Here is a 27418-nt window from a genome sequence, read left to right as displayed (position 1 = left end):
TACTTTCTTTTAAATCTAAAATATTTCGTCAGACAATTATCCGATAGTTTAGCGTAAAGATTTAAATTGTTCTCCAAGGACAGAAATATTTTTTGTCAGAAATACACAAACATAAATATTGTTACATAATGAATATTATAATAAAAAACATACGAAAAATATTAATCCAACAAAAGAAAACCCTCCCATCGAAAGAAAACCAGATCCAAGTGGGTGCATTAGTTTTCGCCGATCCGTCGAGGAGGCGCTACTTCGATTGCGTGGAGATACACGACCCTTCAAACGTGAAGGCGGCTCATTCCGTCGGTGTTTACCGAATAGATCGTACGCGCTTCTGCGCTGCTATGAATCGCGATCGGTTCTGTTAGTGAAACTCGTGGATTACTGAAACAAAGATCGCTTACAAATAAATATATTGCGCGATAACACATTCATCCGGCTACTAAGAATCTTTATTTTGTTCCGCGCGCTTCACTTTATTCGGAATTTTATAAATTGTTTGATTGAAAAAAAAATCGCAACATTTTTACCGCGCCAAGACAAGTGAATAATCCTGGTGAAAGCATTCGGGACCATTTCGATCGCTCGCGAACTTTCGCGCTATTAGGAGCGGCAATAAAATGCAAGGTCTGAGCGTGTTCGCGCTGCTTCAATGAATTTTCGAGCGAGAGACTCGCGAGTGAATGTTCCGCGATTACGAACCATTTACTCCATCGATCGTTGATGGCGAAATGTAAGGCGGAGTATGCCCTGTGTTTATCTGTGAGTGGATCTCTGGGAACGTAATGTGAATCATATTCACACCTTCGAACTCTACGAGATCGAGAAAAATATACCTTCGATTGTATGCGATATCTCGATTGTTCTTGTATACATTTATTTCCATCGAAGAATATTTCAAGAATTTTTCATATATTACGAACTTTTGTTCCCACAGACTTTTTGTGAAGTAAACAACGTCTTGTATATCTATACGTTTTTCTATATTTTTTTCCACTTCATAAATTCCTGTGCGGTTTTTCTTAAATCGAAAATCCCCAAAAATCCACGACTTTTTGTATTTATACAGCTATATTTACAAACCCTCATCTATCATTATCGTATCCGATCATAAAAATTTTCGAAGTATAATCCTTAAATTTTGCAACGCTCTATGACATCAAATTCTCAATTTCTTCGCCCCGTTAATCTTCAAATCAAACATTTTCCGATAATTTTCGTCGAAGAAGAAATCATTTCCAAAGTCCTTCTTCCAGTATTTGAAAATGTCTTGATGAAATCGGTCGCGCGAAAATCCTGAGCAAAAATGATGACGTTCGATCGGTCGATGGCCCACTTATCGATACTACTTTTCACCGCGTGTACCTGGTGCACCTGCAGTCTTCGGCGAGCAGCAATTCATCGAGAAGCCGCCCCAATATCAGGAAGTGTCATCCGGTGACGATGTGCAGCTGCGTTGCACGGTGCAAGACAAGAGGGGTCAGTGCGTCTGGCAGAAGGATCGGAGACCTGTGGGAATGCATCCGGAGAAATATGAATGGGCGAGCACTCGCGGCAACGACTGCACCCTGCTGATCAGACATGCCTCCCTGCACTACGACGACGGTTTCTGGGAGTGCCAAGTGACGTCCAGCGACTTTTCCCGCCAGGACGCACTCTCGTCCGAGCAATCCAGGCTGACCGTAAAGGGTGAGACCTTGCTTTGATCTACGCGAAACGTCACTTTAGAGATCAATCCAAATAAAAGAGTAAGATATCTCTCCCTCCGCGATAAACAAATTGCCCCTTGTAATTTAAATATCCTTATCAATGATTGAATTAAAAAGACATAGCTATAGTTCGCCAATCTTGGAAAAATTATATATGCGCGTGATATATTTTTATATTTATTATCTAAATAATAAAAATTATTTATAGAATTGTTAACTTGGTTAAACCTTTCAAGTAAATTTACTATTTTGTTCATTGAACGTATATTAGTATTTAAGTAAAATATACGTTTTATTAGATTTAATATATGTTATATTTAATTTAAATATTTCTACATGTTCAATTAATAAAATAATATTTAGTTGAACGATTTAGTCAAATTAATAAATTTTGTTTTAATGTATGAACATATACAGTAATGTTGCATATTATAATTATTATGGTTCTATATTCGTGTATTTAAAACTGCTATAATTGGCAAAATAATGTAATGTAAAATAAATATAAAAATATATTTCGTGTATTCATGCGTTGTAAGAATTTATTTTATAAATTATTTACGCACAAATATAATTTACCATTGAAAAAATAATTTCTATTTTATTATTTTCATATAATTTATGCAATATATTAGCATATATTTAATCTCGAATATTGCATTAAAACGCATCGAATCGTTTTTCGGGAGGAAAGATGGTTAATATTTCGCGAACATTGACCTCGAGTGATGCAAGAAAACGTACAAAACGGTCGTTATGCTCTACTTTTCCGCAATTTTGCAATATCCGTGTTAATGTAAATTGAGTCGGGAGCTCTCAACTCTGGCTCAATCGGCTCCTGTGGACGATTATTTATTCGTAACGATAATATCGCGGTCGTGTATAAGCATTCGTTTGAAAAGGGAAACAAAGGAGCGAGGGTGACCCGAATACGGCAATATTTCTATCTCGTATTGTCTTATCGAAATGCGCACCCCTAATGGGCGTGTTCCAGTGAAACCCAGGAAACCACAGTTGGAATATGGAGGGTTCTTTTTGGGCGCCAACCTTACGCTGGAGGAAGGACAAGAAGCCGTGATCTCGTGTGTTTCGAGATACGGAAACCCTCCTGCGTTCATCAAATGGTAAGTCGATACTTTTGCTCCTCTTAAAACACTATAATAATATTATCACAGTAAGATTATGTAAGAGAAAACATTATGCGAAAAGAAAGAGAGATGAATTAAATATTTTGGAAAAAGATACAAAATTTTAATATTTATTATTCACCGAGAACTGAAAAAAATAAATTATGCATATGTACAGGGGATTTTATCTGAAATTTTAACGAATTAATACATTGGATCATAATTTGAAAAAATATATAAAAAATTAGTATTCCGCTTTATTTTGCTTTGCCTCTTTTTCTCTCTTTCTTGTATCTTCTTTATTTGTGCACTTAAAAAATTGTAAAAAAACTATACGTTATTTCCTTCCACGAAAAGTATTTTGATATAGCGGAGATGGGAAAAAATTATGAGGAAAAAAAGTTAAAAGATTTAAACCTTATACTAGATAATTACGAATGGATCCATTTGTCTCCAGCGATCTTTTACCTGAGACAAGACGATTAGGAGTAAAACATTTCTACTTTTAGACAGTTGGAATGCTGACCATATACACACACACACCGATCTTGATAGAAAGTATATAAGTGGTAATAATCGGTTGAAGAGATACTAAATAATTTATGTTCTTCATTAGTAAATTTTGGTAAAAATTTAAGCACAAGAAAGAGAGAAAGAGAAAATATTTATCATTAAAATAAATAAATTTTTTTCTTATACATGATAAGCTTCGCCCTACAAATATCTTACAAAATATATTTTAAATTTTATTAAAAAATATAAAAATCAATTTTTTTTTAAATTTTTTAAAAATTTAAAATAAATATTTATCTTTATATTATTTATGTATTACTCTGTGTACTAATCTATTGGATACTTTTATAAAAAAAAGTATTATTTATGTATATTTATCTTTACTTATCTTTTTCAATAAGTAATAATGAACTCCAAAAAAAAAGTTTTCTTCATAAAAATCTGTTGGCAGGATATTATCGATATTTCTTGCGACACCCCATTATATACAAAATACAAAAATCGAAACAATTCCGTTGCGGTTCGCTAGAAAGTCCACGCCAACACTTTGCGCAACAAATGACAATTGTGAAGCTAAGTAGCGCGTTTTACATTCCCGCACTTGTATTTATTTCGCAGAAAAAAAAATATAATCATTTTCAAACATAAACATCGACAGCTCGCCGAGAGCAGAGCTGCAAGAATCCGTGACGTTAGGTATGTTTATGGAAGGGAAGGGTCACGGAGGGATCGTCATTTTGGTTTACGGTCTGATGAATTTAGCCGCACCTTATCTATGTTCTTACGATGTAAAACATCTGTTCTACGGATGGCACGCGCTTCTTTTGAAAATGCACGCTTCACTTATTCCCAGAAGCGAACCTGGGGATATGTAATTTAAGACCTGAATAGTAGCATATGTATTCCTTCACGAGGGTCTCTCATTAATGAATGGGCCCTTTGAAGGAAAACCGAGTTTCTTTCCGGCACGGAGACGTTATACATATACTGTCTTGCCAAATGTGTAACATCTCAGGCAACACATATGATCTCCGTTCTAATCTCTTTCAGGCACTCTTCTTTCAAAGTGAAACTTTTACGCGTCCGTGGAATTTTTGTTGTAATCCTTTGTAGCGTTTCGTAGAAGATATATATATGGTATAGTGACTCGTTCGCGCGCGAATCAATTTCAGGAGAAACGTCTGTTGCATTCGCGTTCCCACGCATTTTTATTTTTGGTTCACGGTCCTAATGAAGAATTTCGTCCGATGGGACTTGTCTGAAACAATATCGACCGCGCATTCTTTTACGACCAATAATAGCTACACGGTTTAATGATCTCTGCCCGGTGTTTTCTTTTTCTTCGCGTTGCGGACACGGCTACGCCGAGTATAATTATGTATATTATAGCCATAGAAACGGAGAAACTGGCCGCGAGCGTAATCCCGCCGCTGCGCCTGTGAATCACGTTAGAAAAGGGTTACGGACCTTCTTTCTTTTTTTTTCTCTTTTTCACTGGGAAGAAGGCCAGTTCGCGGTCAGCGGAAACTGATGGGTTATGTGAATCACTCGCGGAAACGGAACTATAACTACGAGCGTCGAACTTTTGCATATGCATCCGCGGTATCGAACTCGATAGGATTCGATAAACCGAAACAAATTTTCGAATTTATATAGTATAAAAAAAAAAAAGAGTTTCCACAGAGTTTCTCTCTAAATATGTAACAAATTATCTTCACCCTTTATTTCTTAAGGGGTTATACATGTGAAATCGAATAAAACATGTATTTTTAAGAACTTTTTGAAAACTAAAGGATTTTTTAAAATAAATGTTTAAACATTCAATTGTATACATTTTGAGGATTCTATAGTATTTTTTTCATTACAAAGTATAAATAAAGAAGGTATTAGCGATCTCCTCAAGAGCATTTTTTTAAGTTTCTGGGCCACTATAGTTTTGAGTTTGTTCATCTGAAATGAAAAACTCGAACAAATTTAGTTAATATTATGTATTAGTTTATCTAGTGTCCGATCGTTCATTATCGAAAAATTAATTTAGGACAAAATGACGGTTGTTCAAAGAAATGATTTTTTACCATAAAAATCGTCCAATTTTATCTGTAAAAAAACTACGTAACGAAAAAAAGCTACGATCGGGCAGTAGATAAACTAATATACTAACTAAATTTGCTCAAATTTTTCATTTCAGATAAACTCAAAGCTATAGTAGGTAAAAGAAACTTAAAAATGCTCTTAAGAAGATCGCTGATATATCTTCCTCTTCTTTGTTTATTTATATTTTGTAATAAAAAAAATACTGTAGAATCCTCAAAATGTATACATTTGAATATGTAAACATTTATTTTAAAAAGTCTCAGTTTTTTCAAAACCAAAATCCTAAAAATACATGTTTTTTCTCGTGGATAGGTATAACCCCTTAAATAATTTGAATCGGTTTTTTTTTTCAACAAAAGGGGTTCATTATTTTTGTCGCGCGAACCCTTAATTTTCAACCGTCCATAACTAATTCGTGGATTATAAATCCGTTCATCGAGCCTGTTTAAAAATTAAATGAGGTGTTAAGGTTTCTCTTACATACTTGTAACGTCGGCAAATTTGTCGGGCAGGTTCATAGGGAACAAGGAGGTGGAACCTTTGGGGGAGCAGAACAACGCAACGGAGGTGGATAATCGGAAGACCTGGGCTGCTCATAGTCGTCTACGGGTGCGTGGTCAGAGGGAGAATCACGGTCTGCCGATCCGATGTGTGACCGTGCATCCGGCGAGTTTAACCCCGGCCACTGTGGAGTCGCGACTGGACATTCGCTGTACGTAAACAATCGGTCTTTCTCTAGAACAATGAACAAAAGTATCTCATAAGTTCAAATTTCACCGCCTTCAAATAATCACTCGTCAAAAATATATTTCTCAAGCAGAAAAATGTGTCAAAATAGGTATCAAAACTAAAGAACAGTCCATTTTTTTAAATATATTTTTTCGTGCTTTTATTTCTCCTCTTATTCATTTAATTTATTTGTAATTATTACTTTGATTTCATCATTTAAAAAATATATTAGGAAAAAGTACCCATATAAGACACCTTTGCAATAATTGTATTAAGATGATCATTCTCAATTTTATACAATAAATAATAAATATATAAATATATATGAAGATGGTCCAAAAACCGACCGAAACATTATAAATAATTATAATTAATTTAATAAACTTGTGAGTTCCATTAATCGCGCTGGCTTTCATTGCCTTTATTTTTTATACTTTTATTATTGATACAAAATCTTCAACCATTATTCAATTTTATAAAGATTGTGCTACATAATGTTATTATAATAACTAAACTTTAAATCAATAATCAAAATTTAAAATTGCAACACAATATATTTAGACATTATATTTAAACATTAAAAATAAAGCTAAAATTTTTCCACACGTTTTCCCATCTGGGTAATAAAAATAAAAATGACAAACTGACGAATAAATATACATTTCTCACTTTTCCCATGTGGAAAATTTAAGACGCGAGACTCGGTTCTTCTTTCTTTGCTTCTCTACCGATTAGAGTGTAAAATCCCTATACATGTGTAACAGATACATTTTAATAAATAATCAAAGTTTAAATTTAAAATTACAACGCAATATATTAGACATTACATTTTAAAATTAAAAATAAAGCTAAAAATTTTCCCATCTGGGTAATAAAACTGAGCTGATGAATATACAATTTTCACTTTTCCCGTATGTGAAAAACTTAAGATGTGAGGCTCGGCTCTTCTTTCTTTGCGCCCCTATACCGATATTAGGGTAAAATTCCTACATGTGTGTAACAGAAATACTTTTCAGATACGCCGGAAGTGCGACTCGAGACGAGTCCGCAGCAGCGCACGGCTCTGGAAGATTCGGCGAGCGTCTTGAGCCTCAAGTGCCTGGCGAATGCTAATCCAATAGCGAGCGTCAAGTGGTTCAAAGACTCGATACCGCTTGGCACGTTGCTGTTCGATACCTCATCGGCATCGCCGTCTTCGATACAAAGCATAGGCTCGCAGCTGAACGACAGCGTGTTGGTAGCCGAGCTGCGATTCCAGCCGGTCAAGAGCCACGATGCTGGCCTGTACTCGTGCAAGGCGGTCAACAGCATCGGTGAAAGCGCTCCCGCAAGTTACAGACTCGATGTGCAACGTTCGTGCAATTACAATACTTTGCTTCCGACTCGTACACCCTACTTCCTATCCCACTATTGCCTTCCTCCTTTCAAGATCCGCGTATCGCTTTCCTCGTAGAATCATACATAGGCGCGTTATGACAATCCTCGCGTACATAAACATCTTTATTATGCGCAATATTACATTATATATTGCTGTGAAAGTTGTAGTCTTTTTTCTCTCTTTTTTTCACGGAAAAATAAAAGTTAGATTCCAAGTATCTTGCAAAATCTTCACAATAATGCAATCTATCTTCCTGTAGCACTCCTTCTTCTCATATAGTTTATACCTCATATAGTTAGCATAAAAATACAGATGTGTGCGTCTTCCTCTGTAGATAAACCAAAGTTGAAGAAGACAGAAAATAACACTTCCATGGACGTGGAGGAGACGGCTCTGCTGAGTTCCGCAGTGGAGCTCTTCGAGTGTCCAGAGTTCGAAGCCAATCCACCAGCTCAGTACAGATGGGTGCATCTTCGTGGTGGCGCCACGGAAACCTTCGCGGAACACCGCGTACCAAACAAGGGTGGTGGCCGACGTCTGCGTCTGGAGAACATCATGTGGTCCGACGAAGGAGAGTACCGTTGCATCGCCTTCAACACGATCAACGGGGTCAAACAGGAGACCGCCAGCGATGTCCATTACGTGCTACATGTGACCGGACCACCGGAGATACAGGCCAGGCCGTTACCAGGCGACCGGGATTTCTACGAGTCCATCGGATGGAGCGGCGAGCCCGTCCACAGGCTCAAATCCCGATTCTGTTCGCGACCACCCCCGAAACTGGTCGCTTGGCAGTGGGGTAGTTCTCATATTCGAGCTGGTACGCAACCTAATTTCATCTAATAACTTCCTTTCTCAAAGAGATTAATTATTTAAATCAAGTTGAATCCATGTCTATATACAAGGTGTCCGACATAAGGTGTCACACCGAAAATATATACAAGTGGATCTTGTTATTTGGAGACAATTTTTCTTCAGCAAAAATATTGAGGCATCAATCATTTTCGAGTTATAAGCGATTGAAAATAAAGGGATTTTCGCAAAGTAAGCCTTGTGGAAATAAAATATTAACAAAATCAAATTCGCCAATTAATTTCAAGTAGAAATTACTTGAATAAAATTTTAATTTAAGGTTTAATTATGAAGATACATGATGGCAAAAATTGAGAACATGCAAAAAATGATGGCTTTTCTCGACATTTTTGCTGAGGAAAAATCGTCACCAAATAACGAGATCTACTTTATGTCAGTGTTTATTTCGGCTTTTACTAATTCTTTTGATCGTTTAACAGGAGAAAATATTCATCCAAAGTATGACGCTCTACCGTTGGAGCCTATCTTTGAGAACAAAATGGTCACAAACTGTTACTGGGCTAAACTGGAAATTAAGGATCTGCAAAAGGAGGACGCCCGAATATATACCTTGTTAGTAGAGAGCGAGAAGGGTCGGGACTCGACGAATATCAAATTGATAGTGAGAGATCCTACGGAGATGCGGATGATAGCCGCCGCTGTTGCAGTCGGTCTCCTGTTCCTATTGCTGCTAATCTCCATCGGCGTGTACTCGATCCTGAGAATACGACGTGGACGGTATCGACAGGAGATGATGGAAGAGGGCAGTATCGCGGCCGACGCGCTTTACAACGGCACGTCGATAAATCAACAAAAAAATTCTGTCAACTCGTCTCACGCAAAGACCTTTGCCAGAAAGTCCAGCCTGGACAATGGCCAGAACGCGTACGATTACAGTCACATCGCGAAACAGACGCGTGCCATGAGTCCGGAAGCGTTAAAAGTTAGAAGAGCACCGGCCGTTCTGCAACCGCCTACCATCGTGTAAAAAGATATAAACCTTTCGTCAAATCTCTTTCTTTTTAATCATCAGATTTTATTTCCCACAGCAACGGATTTTTGTATAAGTTTCCTCCCCATTAGTCTAACGCCATTTTTAACAAGGATATCTTTTTATACAGATTATATAAAAAATCAGAGATATATGTGTATACAAAATGCATGTTGATATCGAATATTGTATGTTGCAATATTTATATCGTAGACGCCTGATATATAGCATATCCGAGAGACTGTCTATTGTTGTTATGTATCTCTTATGTCGTTATTAGTTTTTTTTTTTTTAGTTTGTTATTTATTATCGCAATGTTCGTCTGTATTTTAATCCCCCCCTCCGATAAGTAAGATTACAATAGTATTTGTCTATATCCGAAATAAAGATACATCGCGATAATATTGTATAAAGAACTCGTGTACCGGTGCAAAGTATAGTCCGCGTCGTCGAAGCGGAACGAAGCGTAACTTTAATAGCGGTCGCATCTCAGTGATTTTAATGGCGGTTGCGCGACGAGGCGGGATCGGTGCAAAACTGGACCTCAGAAACTGTTATATATAGTTTCGTATTTCTATACATATTTCTAAATCAAAGAACACACATATATATATATATATATATATATATATATATATATATAAAATATTTTAAGTTTTTTTTTAACCAGCGACTGTCCTCGTTCCCAAAGTTATGTAAGATTAATTATTCCAACTTTATATATGTTCATAATATAATAAATTGATTTTACCGGAAATCAATCATTTTTTGCAATAATTATTTATTAAAAATATATAAGCAAAAAATACATCAAACAATGTATATTGATATATGGACATGTAAAAAATAGCATAAATTATAAAATAATAAATAAAAAAGAAACCTTTCTATATTTATGGCTGCAATTCGTTTTCCTGTTGAACTTTCAAAATAGCCGAGTACATGGCCTTCAGAAATTTGGACAGTGTAGTTTTGTCTGCGGATAAATGAAGAGCATGCGTCAAAAATGGTATCTTCCTTAAAGTGCGACCGGTCAATCCTTCGCTACCACGACTAAGTTCCAACAATTTCAAACTGTTTTTGGTATTTGAATCCTCCGTGTATCCGAATAGCTTTAACTGCGAAATATCGCATATCTCTTCAGACTCTAAAATTCCAGTCTGAAACATACAAAAATAATATACAATAATGTTAAATTAAAGAATATACTTTATTAATATTTGGTTAAAACTTATTAAGATTATCTAATATAAAAGAACTCTTTCTCACAGATAGAGTGTAAAGAGACATTTGATTAATGTGTGTGATTAATCAATTTCCTATATTTTCTACATTAAGCAATTCATTATCATGCAGAACTAAAACTTACGTACCCTCATTAATTCCTTCAGACATGAATGATAAATATTATATATAGCTACTTCGGATGGATATCCAAGATGTTGCTTGATGTCAGCTCGATCGACAAACGCAATATCTATGGCTTCCGTCATGTTGCTCGTCGTTAAGATTAAAACATTCGAATACTGCTTGATTTGATCCAATTGCGTGAGCAGCGCGTTTACAACACGTATAGAATCAGATGGTTCAGTTCCGTTGCTGCACGATTTACGTGCGTGCGCTAATGATTCTACCTCATCAATTAAAATGCATATCAGTGATTTCTCGTCTTGCACCAAATTTTTTATTTCATCAAAGAGCTTCATAACAAGTTTCCCACTCTATAGCAAAATACAGAATAACCGTTTTACCTGATATTAAATTGTATACAATAATATTTAAATTTTATTAGCTAATTGTGTGAATATTGTTAGCTAATACATATAAATTTAACATTTTTAATTCTACATTGCACCGCTATTCTATGAAACACAAGCTAGAAATAATAACTAAATACTTACTTCGGAAAACCATTTTGAAAATAGGCTGTGACTATTAATCTCTATTAATTCTCCATGAGTGAAGCGATCTGCCATACGAATTACAGCTTTTTGAGCTAGAGCTTTGCACATACTGGTTTTGCCTGTACCTGGAGGACCGTGCAACAATACCACTTTATTCCAACTTATAATGTTAGAATTAACTGCAAGATCGGAAAACAACATTGTTGTCTCCACAAAACGCAATAACTAAACAAAAGAAATAAAGAAACTTAATAACCTTACACATTTTCAATAAACTATACCTCAATAATAGATGACTTTAAAAGTATACACAAAAGAATTATTTCTTTATGTAAAATTTATCTATTAAGTTTACTAACATTATTCTTATATCACAATCATAATACAGATTCTCCCACATATAGTGAAATTCCTGAGCAGGTAACACCCAATGAGATGCAACTGACAATTCATCAGAGTCATATTTAATTGTTTCTGTCGCAGCACCCTCCTGTGTCAGTCTATAGATATAATATTTAATAACGACACCTTGAATTTTTATTTTCCCTTTCTGCAATACAATAATATAATATAATAATGTACATACATAAATAAATATATATATATATATATATGTATAGAATATATCTTTCTGTACTAAATTAATATCAAAAAATAATAATACCTCTACATAATTTGATGAACATATTATAGATTCAATATGATTCTGTATAATTATATTCACAAAATCTTTACCACGTAGAATAATATCGAGAGAAATCTCATTCATCGACATAAGTTCTGCATTTACTGCCTTTTTAATTACTTCTCCCGATAAAGTGCTAAAACAATAAATACAATCAAATCATTTAGTTTCTTTGAATTACAATATAAATGAATTACAACATAAAATATAAATCTGAAAACTTTAAATTCTAGTTGCAGATTAGAGTAAAACTTGAAATGATATATAAAGGTTTTTTGAACTAATAAAATCTTTAACTATGAATGTCAAGTTTACATTACATTTAATTGCATCAATAGTTTAAATTAGGATATGCATTAATAAAAAAGAAAATATATTCTCCTTCTTATGGAATTTATTAAATAGTCAAAAGAATAAATATAGTCAAATAACTTTTTTTCTAAATTCTTTTCTTATGCCACAATATTGTTTGACATTTATTTGTATCAAATTACAATGAAATAATGTGCAATAATATAATGTAAAACAATTAATGCGTTTCTTCAGCTGCTTTTTAGGTTAACATAAACAATAATGATGCACATCGATTCTTCAAAAATCAAAGATCAAAATAATTAAAATAATAAACTCATATTATAGCTTTATACACAATAATGCATTTGAAAGAATGAGACTTGAATGAAATACTTAATACCTGGTGGCATTTTGACATATCTCTATGTGTAACACGTTTCCCTCATTCATTTTGACGTATGTGTCTATTTATGAATGTTCTTATGATTTAACAGAGTGAAATAATTTACGAGATAATTCTAATATCACATAATAAATAAAACGTAAATAAAATTAGAATATCTTTTTCTGTTAAGACACTTTACTTCGTTCTTTGTGTGGATGTATATAGAATTCAAAATTAGAAGTCGTTTGAAAACACGAAGTATAAAGAAAATTAAAGATTGAGGATTGACGAAAAGACCAAGAACTAAAATATGCGAAATACATATTATCTTATAAAGATAAAATTTAAAGATTGTCTAATTTACTTTATTATCAACATAGCACGTTTTCTCAATTACTTACGGTCGGTAAAAATTATAACTTTATTGTAAATAAAATAAAATAAAAGATGATAAAAAAAATTAAAAAACAAATATAATTGATAAAAATTATAGTAATAAAAATACATAAATGTCAAAATATAAAATTAAATAAATAAATAAATATAGAAAAAAATATAAATATAAAAATAAATATAATAAAATCGAAAAACTCTGATATATACAAAACAAATACGGATATAAAGATCTCTTAAAATTAAAGAGTATAAGCAGATATAATTTATATATTTGTATTACAAAGTCTTTTCGACTTTTTAAAATAATTTCTTTTTCTAATATTTTAATATTTATTCTCCTAACATTTTCTCTATTATATACGCAGGTCTTTAATATCCAATATAAAATTTTATTATTTTATTTCACAGAATACATGTATATAAGTTTAAGCGCTGTACTATATCATGAAATATTTCTGCATAATATACAACACATAAACAATCGCTCGACATTTTGTTTCTTGAAATTATATGTTTATTAAACATAAATATCAATTTTATTGATATATATGTATATATATGTTTCTCTGTACGTTTGCCAAGATTGGATAAATTATAATTATTTTTTTAAACTAAAGTTAGGTTAAAGTTAGTTGCTTATAAAATAAATTTAAGTTAAGTTAAAAGTTGCGTAACCAAAAAATTAACTCAGTTAAAGTTAAGTTATAAGATTAATGAATTCAACTGAAGTTAAATCGAAAGTTAATTTTAAAACATATTAATATTTATATTAAACTAAAATTTTGTTTGTTAATTCTTTCAAAATTTATAATAACAAATAACAAAATTATTTTTATATAGAAAGATATTTTTTTGTAATTACAACTGATGACAAATAAACATAAAAAATATGATATCTTATTTAAAAAAATAAAACGTACGTTTACATTAACTTATAAGAAAACAATAATAGTATTTCAGAAATAAAAAAATTTAACTAAAGAAAAAGTTAATAAGTTTAAGGTGAAAAATAACTAGCTGAAATTAAAAATATTAATATCCCTTTTAATCATACATATTATTATTATTGTTAATATATTTTAAATTAACTATCGAACTCAAATCAGTTTCGCGTCTTCTATGTTGTCTCTCAATGTTATGATATTTTCGAGACAATGTATGAAATTTGGCCTATTGTTTGCCGCAGTCCAACAATGCAGCATCAACTGGAACAACATTGGTGGACAGTTGAGAGGTTTCGACAGCTTACCGCCCGCAGACACATACTGCACTACTTCTAAATTATTTTTGGTAAAATAAGGCTGTTCACCCAATGACATAATTTCCCACATCAGTACTCCAAATGCCCAAACATCGCTTTGTGAAGTAAATATTCCGTCCATCAAAGATTCCGGGGCCATCCAGCGAACAGGGAGAAGGCCTTCCCCTTTCTAGAACAGTTATGCAATTCATTTTTTTACGAAATCATTTAATTTTGAAGCAAGTGTTGTACGCAAATAAAATTAAGTCATCTATTTTTTTTCTATTTATACAGTTAAAAAAATTTTTTTACATTCTAAGCGGCTTATATAAATAATTATAACTATGCAAAAATAAAAATGATAACGTTATCTTTTTCAAATTAGAACACTTACCTTGCGGTAATAATCTTCCTTGTAAAGATTTCTAGCTAATCCGAAATCGCCGATTTTTATAATACGGTTTTCACGATTTCTTGCCGATATTAAGCAATTTCGACACGCGAGATCTCTATGCACAAAATGCAGTTCTTCTAAGTAGCGACAACCCCGTGCAACATCTTCGCACATAGCGAACAAATCTTGCAGACGCAAAGCGTGCGGATCTGACGATTGCAATGTTCGACTCTCTCTTAAATATTTCAGTAAGTCACCAGCCTCCATTAATTCCAATATAATCATTGGTGAATCCGCGTCCACACAGATGCCTAATAATCTCAGTACATGTTTGTGACGAAAATAGTTCATAAATTTGGCCTCTCGTAAGAATTCCTTTTTCTCTTTCGAGGAACCATTTTCTTTTAACATTTTTATGGCGACAGGTGTTGTGTCTGATCTTTCAAAATTCTTGAGAGTTCCTCGAAATACCTGTAAAATATTTCATAATCAACGCAAATTGATAAAATGCGTGCTAAAATGTTTAGATTGTTTTACTTCTTATAAAGTTTTGATTTTTGCAAATATTTGTATTAAAAAATGTTTAATTAAAATCAAAATTTTCTTATTAAAAAATTAAGAAGAGTTTTCGAGAATATATGTAAATAATAAAAAATTAATTAAGAGTTTAACTAGGCTCTGTAATATAAATATAAATTTAACATATATAAGATAGGCAATAAAAGCCAAATCGCGGATGACAGTGCGTTATTCTAAACGAAACTAAATTTTTTCGTTAGAATTAAATACCTGTTGCACAAGGCACCAAATTTTTACTTGGACACGGCCAAGATATAAAATTGGAATAATCTCTACAAGAGATTTTTAATTCCATGTATCCCCTATTCCCCCTAAAGAAATAAAGTGCGAGAGAAAAATATAGATCCGAAAGTCGCAGAACTCTGTTGGAAGAGCAGTCGCCCGGCAAGCGAAAGGTCTCGGGTTCGATTCCCGATTCTTCGACTTTCGGATCTATATTTTTCTCTCGCACTTTAGTTCTTTAGGGGGAATAGGGGATACATGGAATTAAAAATCTCTTGTAGAGATTATTCCAATTTTATATCTTGGCCGTGTCCAAGTAAAAATTTGGTGCCTTGTGCAACAGGTATTTAATTCTAACGAAAAAATTTAGTTTCGTTTAGAATAACGCACTGTCATCCACGATTTGGCTCTTATTGCCTATCTTATATATGTTAAATTTATATTAATAAAAAATTAATTTTTACCTGTCCAAATGCACCGCTACCTAGAAGATTTCCTAGAATAATTTGCTGTTCTTCAATTATAGTCATGGCCAACTCGCCTAGATTGTATTGCAATTTTGAAGCATATAGCGCGTTAAACTGGAAGTTGTTGATGGAAGGATTGTCGTTTAAAACTGCTAATTCGAGAGCTGTCATTATTGCAGGCACAATTATTTTGTTCTCTTTGCGTTGTTGATATGCTGTTAAATAAAAAGAAACACTATATTACATTTATCTATTGCATTGCAAAATTTATACATATCTTAATAAAATAACTATATATATATATATATATATATATATATATATGCATATATATATATATATATAACTTCCCAGAAACTATATAATATACACACATATCAAATCTAAAATAATATATAATAAAAATCTGAAATTTATATTAAATATACTTACAACAGTAAAAATAGTAAATACAACAGATTACAAACGTAAAGACCAGGCTTAATATTAATGGTACGTAAGTGTATAGATATGATAGGTATTGCGCAGTTGATATTTCGATAGATTTTATTAAATTTGAATCAATGACCACACTTGATTTACTCCATTCTCCAAAGCCATAAGCGTTTTTAGCCTGCACGCGAAATCGATATTTCTGATTTATGTCTTTTGTAATTATCCAGTAATTATTTGTTCCATTATAATATAAATTCCAATATTCATTTTTGTCGGTCTGATTATCTTTGACGATTAAACCCTCTAGCCGATATAAAATCACTGGCGCATCATGAGCTTGCGCAGGATCCCAGTTTAATTGATACTTGAAATTTGAAAGTATCATTATCGTAGGTATCCCAGGAGCGCTCGGAACATTACCTTTGTTATACAAAAATACACTTTAAATTTCTTTTTTATTCTAATATGTTTACTTAAAACTTTATTATATAATTTTTAATTTATAAAAATATTTTAAATAAATATATTTTAAATAATATCTTCTTTAAATAAATATGATATAATATTTTTATTCGCTTACCAAGCGTTTCAAAAGTAAATTCTTTTCCATCAGTTGGCCATATAAAGTTTTCCATATAATCAGGATATTTCAGGATCAAACGAAATTTGTATAAAGTTCGCGATAATAAATTATCTATATAATACATGACTTTACCATTATTCATCTCAGTGTTATTCGCGATTTGCCACTTACGCGTCGCATTATTTTTATATTCCAGCGTGTAACGACTCGTCAGGTCGACAGTAGGAATCCACGAGATAGTCATTGCATTCGTACTAATCCTGATCAAATTTAAATTATTCGGTTCTGAGTACATGTAAATAGTTTTGTTCACACTGTCAGTGAATAAGTTGCTGAAGTTGATCGGATACACACGCACGTTTATCAAATATTTTTGTCCTGGCAGCAGCGACTGTATTATCGTGGTAAACTTGCCACCTTTTGTACGTTTGGGCTCGACAAGTTGTTTGTCGTGCTGATAAATTATTTTTCGCGTGCTATTTTGAAGATGTACTGATATCCAATGCACCTCGTAATTCACTGCCACACAATTTAATGTTCTTGGTGGCATCCAATAGACTACTATCAAAGTAGGCGTTAGAACATGTACTGTCACATCTGCCGGCGCGTCGAGCTTTCTGATAGTTGTCAGTTTCACATTGGAGCCAAAGTGTAAATCCATCGATAATTTGTCAACATAAAAATTGCTCAGTGCCAGTTTCAACGTGTACTCTGTGAACGGTATTAAATCTGGTATTTCGTATTGCCGTAAGGTCGTACGCAGCTGGAATTTCTCGAATTTGTCAAGATTATTGTCCAAACATGACAAATAGTTCACAGAGATTGTATATATAGTGGTAGCTAAGTTGTACTTTTTGCATTCGTCATTGAGAATCGCCTCCGGAAGGTTCACGGTGATACTGTTCACTGTTATCGTCTCTTTTTCAACACGATAATCTGCTTTTAAGTTAGGTGTCAGACATCTCGTTGAGGGATATTGTTGTAAAGATTTATCAAGAGCTTTGAATTGATACCAATTCATCACTGTGACTAGTTTTGAGTAAATAGATGGAGGAGGATATACTTTTTGAACATATTTATATGCGTTTTCTTTGCTTTCGAAAAAAGCATATTTCTTATTTAAAATATAGATTAGATTCTCGTATGCGTTGTACAAGTAAATATTTGTCTTGTCAACCGTTAAGTATTGGAAAAGTGTTTGATTGTTTCCAGTGCTTAAAATCAGGTTGCATCTACAACCATGAATGTCAGCTGCTATTAAGCGATCTTTCGATGTCCAGTACATTACCGGGTTGTCAACATTTGTGTTGTCAATCTGTATACAAGAATCTACTTCTATTAATTTATATAGGCAGAAGCATATATCGTCTTCATTTTTCAAAAAAGGAGTTATGTTTTTTCCATCGAAATCCGATTTCATTATTATAAATTGGTAATCTTGCGGCGTATCCGAGTTTAATTCCGTCCAATAAATATATCTGCAAAATATGGGTATTATTCTACTTATAAAACATTATTGTAACTATATATCAGAAACGAATATGTAATTGTTTAAATTTTTTACAACTTTGTGTCTGTTTATGATTCCATAATTAAGCTTTAATGAAATATAAATATTAAATTATTGTAAAATTATAAATTAATACGTTTTAATCGAAAGAGATAAAATTAATATTTCTTTTAAATGTACTAAGTTATATGTACCCTGTAGATGGCAGTACGTTTAAAAATGTGATACGCTCATATCTTTTTAAAATAGAATCTAATTTGAATATGCCCATTTGCAATAATGTCAAGTCTAACTTCATAATGCTGTAGTAGGTGGTATAGGTGGTATACTTAATGCTCTCAGAAAGAACAGTATTCTTGGAAAACTGCAAATATGCCTTAATTCAAGTATATTTTATCCTTATAATAGCGCCAAATATAAATAATTTCGGATAAAGGATAATTTATCCTTAAAACAAAGTGCAAAATATTCTTGGTTGAAACTGAAATTTACTTATAAATATTGCAAGGACAAGTGACAAGTGAGCATCGGATATAAGCGGTACTTTCAAATATATATAATAATTCTAATAGTTCAAATGTGACTAAGTTTGTTTTTACCATATGCAATTTTTAAAACAAGAATATATCTTAAGGATAAAATATACTTCACACAAACTTATTTATTATTAAGGCAAATGAAAATTTGTGATTACAAAGAGCATTCTATGCTTAAATCAATCAAATAGCGTTCAAGAATAAAAATATACTTGAATCAAGGCTTCCTCTTTTTTTGTGATCCAATAAAGATTTCTTGCTACCCAATCAATGCAAAGATTATCCGCCATATTGTCAATAGTATAATTTTTTTTTGTGCAAGAAAGCGGTTTTTCCATTTCATTTTGATTAAAATCGCATGATACCAGTTTCCATCCACCAGTATGTCCAGCAGTAACTGTAATAGTACATCCATAAATGATATAAAAAACTCTGAAGTCACAGATGATAATTAAAAAATAGTAGTAATTTAATCAACCAACTCTGGCAAATTAAGTGATCTTTATTTAATATTCACGACGTTTCGGCCATGGGTTTCGGCCCTTATCAAGTGCTACAATATATAATAATGACAATTATTAGAAAATTAAAAAATTAAAAAATTAAAAAATAACAAAGTAACTGTAATAAAACAATAAATATTTCCACACATTAATATGTAAACCTACCTAAAACATAACTTTTTTTATATAAAAAACTTAATTTTTGATCTTAGAATGTGACAAGATATAATGTGAAACAATTAACTATATCATTGTGTCGGTATCAAGCTCTTTATATACTCATTACTTTGATCAAACTAATACCATTTTTAGTCTGGTCGATCATGCGATTTTATTATCGGACAACAGTTTTCATCAAGTGGACATCGCTAAAGTAATATCGATACTGATGAACAATGGTTTTCCGTCGAATGTGGTTAATAAGTTTGTAAAAAATAGGCTAAAATTACTTGAGACACGAAATAACGACGATCGCAGTGTTGACAACGATAATTTAGTTAGTGAAAAAATTGACCGCATCATAAACCTACCGTACGTCAAAGAACTAAGTGAAGACATTTCGAGATTATTACAATCTATGGGCATGCAAAGCGTTTATTGTATACCGAAAAAATTGAATACACTAATTAAACGTGTCAAAGATCCTCTACCTTTAAAAGAAAAAACAGGAGTAGTATACAAAATTAACTGCGCAAATTGTTCCTCATCATACATCGGTCAGACTAAACGACAATTAGGCACACGCATAAAAGAACATTTTAATAACATTAAGGTACACAATAGTAATTATTCAGTCATTAGTAATCATAAATTGGATAATGGTCATGATTTTGATTGGTCCGCTCTTGAAATTTTATATCATGAGAAATATGTACGAAAACGAGAAATCGCGGAGATGTTTTTTTATCAAAAATTTGACAACACAATCAATTTACAAAAAGACACGGATAATCTAAATATTGTTTACGAAAAACTAATAAAGGTCGTTTAGTTTGATTAAAGTAATGAGTATATAAAGAGCTTGAAACCGACACAATGATATAGTTAATTGTTTCATATTATATCTTGTCACATTCTAAGATCAAAAATTAAGTTTTTTATATAAAAAAAATTATGTTTTAGGTAAGTTTACATATTAATGTGTGGAAATATTTATTGTTTTATTACAGTTACTTTGTTACTTTTTAATTTTTAATTTTTTTAATTTTCTAATAATTGTCATTATTATATATTGTAGCACTTGATAAGGGCCGAAACCCATGGCCGAAACGTCGTGAATATTAAATAAAGATCACTTAATTTGCCAGAGTTAGTTGATTAAATTACTAACATCCATAACTCTTATGTTCCAATACTGAGTATACAATTTCTCGTTGGTCAAAGGATGAATAAATATATTTTTCAAATCCGATCTGTAAATCAATATCCAATATCTGCATTTTATCTATCATGCTGACGAGTACTAGAGGTATCGGATTCTCATGCGTGGTCGACACGTTGATGAATTTCGTGTAAGGGCCAGCATTAAATTTATTATGCGCTCGTACTTTGAAATAGTACATTGTATTAGGTTTTAAATTGTACGCTTTATGTTGCAATATTTTATTGTTAGCTGGAATATCTACACTGGTTTGGATTCTCTTCATGTTCTCGATAAACCAATACTGAACTCTGTATTTTTGTATCACTCCATTCGTAATTTCAGGTTTGTTCCATCTGTAAAGAAAAAATAAGATATATTAACCTTTTTATTTTCGCAAATTTCTGGTAGGATTTTAAAGCTTATCTATACATATATATATATATATATATATATATATATATATATATGTATGTATATATGTATGTATGTATGTATGTATCGTTACAGATACATATATGTATTTAATTCAAAAGGCTAAAAGCACACTATATAGCTAAATAATTATTATATTTACCTGAATGTTACAAAACTGTCATTTCTGTTTAGTATATCGTTAAATTCTACGAATGCCCTGGGAAATGTTGGCTCGCTTGGATTATTTTCTAGAGATAGTGTAGTTTCTTCCTGGACTACTTTAAAAATTATAAATAATTATATACAAAGATGATGTAAAGATTTTTAAAAAATGTCCAAATCGTACAAATTGACATATAAAATTATATCTACGAATTCTGATTTCAGTAATTGAAGAAAGAAAAACTAATTGTAAGACGTAAATTATTGATAAGAAAAATAATGTATCATAAGTAAGTTTAAATAACAAACATTTCTAAATAAAAAAAAAACGTAAAACATAAATAAATTAAAATACAAAGTATAAACAACAAAAGTATTTTTAGAGTAATCAAATGATGTAAAATAATTTCTGTAATTTAAAAATATAATTATTATTAATAAGGACAAGTAAATATTTTGTAACAAAATTTTCAGAGATTTTAAACAAAAACAAATGTTTTATAATGAACATGAATTTTTACACATTTGCAAAGCGTTTATATTATTACTCCTCTGCTAAAAATTTTCCATTATTAATTAAGAATTTTAAAATATAACATTTGCGATTGTTTAGCTAGCAAATTAATATAATAGATTTTCTCTCAAATTGTTTCGTTGTGATTTACCCCTTTCTCTTTTATTCTCTCTCTCTCTCTCTCTCTCTCTCTCTCCTTGACAATAGAATTTATAATAATGTATTTTTCTTGTTGTTGAGAGATAATTATTCTAATTTTCATTTTCTCGAACTTAAAAAATTAAATTATTCTCGTAATTTTCTGTGCATGTAATTTAATTCAATTTTGATAACGTTTTATATACATAATTTCTTGCAACTTATTAAGGATTCTAGACATATCTCTGCAAGTGCACTCTTACCCATTTCATCTCTCATGGATACATTTTCAAAATGATACTGAACAGATTCGTCGTTTGATGACAAGTAGTCATGAATAAGGATAATCTTGAAGGATGGAATATCCTGTTAATAAATATACATTGTATAACTTGTAAAAGTCTATTATTCCACTTAATTGGTTGATAAACATTACGTACGTGAACGATTAAATTAAAACATATTTTACAGATGAGCGATAATAAATATAAATCTTTGAAGTAATAAAAGCAGAGTTCGAAATAGCAGAATTGATAAATATTCGCGATAGATATATATCCTAACGTTCGAATCAATGTTCAACTTTATTAGAAATGAATTATGTTAAAATTGTAAATAACTCAGCTAAAATCACAAATTGTTTTGCTTCATTTACACCAAGTCATCTATTATTGGCATTCGCGTTACTGTGCATGTATTCAACATATATTTAATAAGTTACCTCAAAATATTTAAAATAAATATTATATGTAATGTTTTTGTATCATTTTTAATAGTAAAATAAGAAATTAATTGAATATCAATAACTTGCTTACAATAGATTACAGTGTGTTTCTACGATTAATTTTATTATTATTAATATATGCAACAAGAAAGACAAATAATTATAAAATTTTATAAATTCTTGTATTTAAGAATCTTATTTAAATTATTTAATTGTAGTATTGTTATATTTTTTAATGCAAACGAATTTTGGAGATCATAATGCCATTTCGATTTATATATCTCATAATTAATGAAAATACATATATATATATATATATATATATATATATATCACATTGAGTGAGAGATAAATAATTGACACAATTTTCACAATAAATGATAACTGTTATTGCGTATTAATTGACCTTGAGACTAATTGATTGAGGACAATTTAATATACCGAAATTCACATTATATAAAAAATAGATCTTTTTAGTAAAAATTAGTTGCATACGTAACAAAATGACTAAATATCGAAGTAGAAAGTCAATATAATGTGAATTTCGGTATATTAAATTGTCCTCAATCAATTAGTCTCAAAGTCAATTAGTATGAAATGTCAAGGTCAATTATTATAAAAAATAGATCTTTTTAGTAAAAATAAGTTGCATACGTAACAAAAAGATTAAATATCGAAGTAGAAAGTCAATACAATGTGAATGTCGGTATAATAAATTGCTCTCAATCAGTTAGTCTGAAGGTCAATAATAAATCAGACAATTTTCTGTTCTGTTCTATTTTGTGTTACGTTTATGTTTTAATATATTATCACATTTTAATTTAATTTTGTACTATATAATTACAATTTTTAAATGTATAACGTAAAATTCAAAAATTGTATATTTATATATGAAAATTCTATACTTACGTAATTATAAAGTTTTAATTAAAATAAGTAAATCTATTATTTGTTATATATAACATATATAAAATTTTTTTTGTGAAATAAATCTCTACGTAAAATTTAAAAAAGTTGCTTGAGATTTAGATTAAGACGCATAAAAATATTTTTTCTGGAGACTGACCTGAGCTATAGGAGCCTCCTGATTCTCCGAAGAGGAAGTGATGGCTGTTCTTGTTAGTATTAACACTTTTAATAAAATACATAATATTTTTAACGCTCTTAACATAGTAACTTGCTTTCCTCTTGTAGATGTTTGCACTCGATTGGCTTTTACCCGATTCTCGACTGACAACCAGCAGCTATAAACTAATGTTTCGAACACTTCTCAATGATTACATTAATCGATTCAATGTTTCTTGATTGATTTTTCTTAGAACACTTTGACTTCGTGTGTGTGCATGTGTATAAATTACAAATTTTTTATCTTTAAATAATACTTTTTAAACTTTTTCTCATGATCGATATATATATATATATATAGTTATAATAATTTTTATGATTAAATTATAAAATTTTAGGTCAACGATTATTATATATATTTTCTATGAAACTTAACCATTTTTTTCGTAGTTTTACGAAATGTTCAAATGGAAAAACGTTCAAATAATAAAAAACAAGTGATGTGTGTATTATTTATAATTATAAAAATTACAATTATAAAGTATCAAATTTTATTTACCTTTAACTGTTAGATTTATCATCGATAATTTAGATAATACACATTTTATGTTTTGAAAATAGTAAACTTATTTATCTTCTGACGATACATTCGCAGAATCGGTAAATCTACATATATTCCTCAATATGTTTCTATCATAAGAGATAAAAATTATATGGGAATGAAAATGATCATAAATTTGATGTACAATATTATCATTTCTTAAGATTGATTGTGTCAATCTTATTCAAACTGGTCGCCAACTTGTATTCACGTTATATATATAAATATATAGTTCTGTCTATAGAGTATATTACACTCCCTTGCATCTATAACAAAAAATATACTTACAAATTTTATACAGAAAAAATAAAAGAAATAAAGGAATATTTAGAAGATATATTTAAAATTACAGCTTCCTATCATAGACAATTTTTTAAAAAGAGACAAATAATTAATTAACTTTTTGCACGTACAATTCCAAATTGACAAATGTTTAAACTAAAAGATGCGACAAATACTCGATATATTTAATGCGTTAAATAACTTATTGTTAAGTTAAATTTATTTGTAAGTATTCAATCAATCTCTAATCAAACAACGCGGAGTTGCCAAGTACTTAAAAATACTTATACTTGCTTGTTAACAATTTTACCCAATTACAAGAACCACGGCACTATCAAATTCTATAAATAAATATTTCGATTAAGATACATATTTCAGTAACTAAAGCCGTATTAAAAAATCTGACACGACTCACTTTTATATTGAAATTTAAAAGGAAAGTTTAATTGACGAAGATTATATAGTTCCAAGTGGTGTAAAATATATATTACATATATTAGAATTCTTTTATATATGTAAAATTGAAATATTTTGTAAATGTATGAGTCGAACATTTCCATTATATCATCTAGAGTATATATAAATAATAATTGCTAGATTTTTTTGGCACTCCCGACATTTTTCTCGAAAATGTTGACACACTTTATTTAACACGTTTTCGCACTATTGATCTGATATACCGTATCTATATACTATATATAATATATAATATTACGGTCAGTTATTTTTTCCGACACTTCTGATATTTAATTTACACGCTCACTCGCTCATTTATTCTCGATTAATTAATTAATAATTATTTTCATTAATTTAAAATCGTAACTTAAATATAATAAAAGAAAATGATTCTTGATAGCAAAATATTGTCATATATCGTAATTTAATAGTAATAGCAATCAGAGCGTATTCAATGCCATTTCGTTTTTTTTCAAAATTCACGATATTCTATATTCAAAAAAATGCAGTATTATAATATCTATATTACATCGTATTATTAATTTAAAATAAATTATATATTCAAAATTCTCAACATCTCGGAATCTCGAAATCAAAACGCCTTAATGGAATTGAACCACAAATAATATTTATGCCTAATAAATATTTATAATTAATTTTTACCGAATTTATTACCGAGAAATTAAATATTTAAAGTATTTATTTTTTTTGTGCTATATCTAAAATTAGAGTCGTATATATGTATTATATATATATATATATATATATATATATATATACAGGTATATATATAAGAATTAGAGAAAGAAAGAGAATTAATGGCAGGAGATATGCATTTTTATTATTATAACATTTTTTAAGAAGTATATGTGTGCCTGTATATGTGTATTATATATGTATATATGTGTTATGTATAATATAATGTGCGTATAAGTATATATATGTATATCGCAATTCTAGGCGCTTACTTAAGACATCACAAATTTAAATAATTCACAAATTGCATTATTACAAAAATTTATCATAATGCACATTTCAGATTTAATAATTAAAACAACATATTATACATATTTTCATCTATATAAAATAAACTATTATAATTTTTAAAAGATATGATATTTAAATTTTTTTAAAGAAAGAATAAATATGTATGATTATATTAATTTCGTTGATAAGAATAATTAAATTCAACAGTAATTTATAACCGATAATAAATAATTTATAACCGATAAAACACAATGATTTTTTATATATATAAAGTAAATATTAAAAATACTAATAAAATATTAATAAGAAGTTACTAAAATATATTTTTGTGGTAACATTAAACTGTTTCGTATATAAAATGTTAAAAACAGACGTGGACCTTGATTAAAAGTTCACACAGTATAAGGATTGAAAACATTGATATATTCATCATGCCAATAATCATCAACGAAAACACAAATGCGCCATGATAAAAAGAAACTGCAGATTTTATCAAAGAAGATTGGACATTTTTGAAAGATAAGGAAGAATTTATAGAGCCAAAGAGCAAACTTTGATGATTGCTATGTTTTGAATTTTCCATGCTTTTCGTTCTTTTTTTCTGGAAAAATAAACCAATTATATATTATAATGTAAGATTTGCGGAAGTCGTTTTTTTTGGTAGTTATGTATAATTTTTATTAAGGACGGATATAGTCACGTAAACATGTGTATTGTTCAAAAACAATTTAAGAAAGCTTTCAGTTAAATAAGCTCTAACGATATAATTGAAGCACTTCTTACTTTCAATCAATTTTAATATAGCAGTATAAGTTTTGATTCTAGTGTTTAGTTATTAAGCATACAATTAATTGTAATTATTAATAATAAGTATTTGTATGATGAGAAAGCAAATGTATTTAAAGAGACATTATTAACACGTAATTTAAGAAACGTAACGTTCTTATTAAGAAACGTAAATTGTATACAATCCAGAGTTCAAAACTTCGAAGTCCGAAATAATTGCACATTGCATCGTTACATATTAAAACGTAATACTATCTCAGATTTATAAAATTTTATAATGTTATATTTACATCATTTGGTTATAATTAAATGTATTTTGTATACTTATTATATACTTAAGAAATTGAATGCTTAATATCAATTGTTAATTGACAAACAACGACTTGAACAGCTGCTTCAC

The 27418-nt window shown here is 30.3% G+C and overlaps 3 protein-coding genes across 3 annotated transcripts; 1 reads left to right on the top strand and 2 right to left on the bottom strand.

Moving 5' to 3' along the window:
• The first annotated feature begins 224 nt into the window (after positions 1 to 224).
• On the top strand, positions 225 to 10367 carry LOC114936224 (irregular chiasm C-roughest protein). Its single transcript, XM_029309341.2, is given in 7 exon segments — positions 225 to 1369; positions 1371 to 1689; positions 2704 to 2833; positions 5956 to 6155; positions 7189 to 7524; positions 7885 to 8370; positions 8843 to 10367. Coding segments are annotated over 7 exon segments (2082 nt in total). The 5' UTR covers positions 225 to 1306; the 3' UTR covers positions 9391 to 10367.
• pch2 (pachytene checkpoint 2 protein) lies at positions 2954 to 12920 on the bottom strand. Its single transcript, XM_085486102.1, has 7 exons — positions 12677 to 12920; positions 11962 to 12118; positions 11653 to 11847; positions 11295 to 11522; positions 10767 to 11114; positions 10277 to 10553; positions 2954 to 6178 (listed from the first exon to the last, which is right to left on the bottom strand). The coding sequence occupies exons 1-6, from the start codon at positions 12724 to 12726 to the stop codon at positions 10287 to 10289; spliced, it is 1245 nt and encodes a 414-aa protein (XP_085342228.1). The 5' UTR covers positions 12727 to 12920; the 3' UTR covers positions 2954 to 6178; positions 10277 to 10286.
• Positions 12921 to 13924: 1004 nt separating this feature from the next.
• On the bottom strand, positions 13925 to 24064 carry LOC114936177 (proto-oncogene tyrosine-protein kinase ROS-like). The gene is made up of 12 exons (XM_085485888.1): positions 23908 to 24064; positions 22381 to 22483; positions 21464 to 21581; positions 20857 to 21242; positions 20148 to 20176; positions 19236 to 19493; positions 18682 to 18851; positions 16975 to 18455; positions 16392 to 16814; positions 15957 to 16174; positions 14692 to 15162; positions 13925 to 14487 (listed from the first exon to the last, which is right to left on the bottom strand). Exons 1-12 carry the CDS (start codon positions 24010 to 24012, stop codon positions 14155 to 14157), a joined length of 4095 nt encoding a protein of 1364 aa, XP_085342014.1. The 5' UTR covers positions 24013 to 24064; the 3' UTR covers positions 13925 to 14154.
• Between the last annotated feature and the right edge of the window lie 3354 nt (positions 24065 to 27418).

This window comes from Nylanderia fulva, unplaced genomic scaffold (genome assembly GCF_048542155.1).
Source record: "Nylanderia fulva isolate GAGA-0341 unplaced genomic scaffold, ASM4854215v1 Scaffold4, whole genome shotgun sequence".
Taxonomy (NCBI): domain Eukaryota; kingdom Metazoa; phylum Arthropoda; class Insecta; order Hymenoptera; family Formicidae; genus Nylanderia; species Nylanderia fulva.
This window is presented reverse-complemented; position numbering and strand designations above follow the sequence as displayed.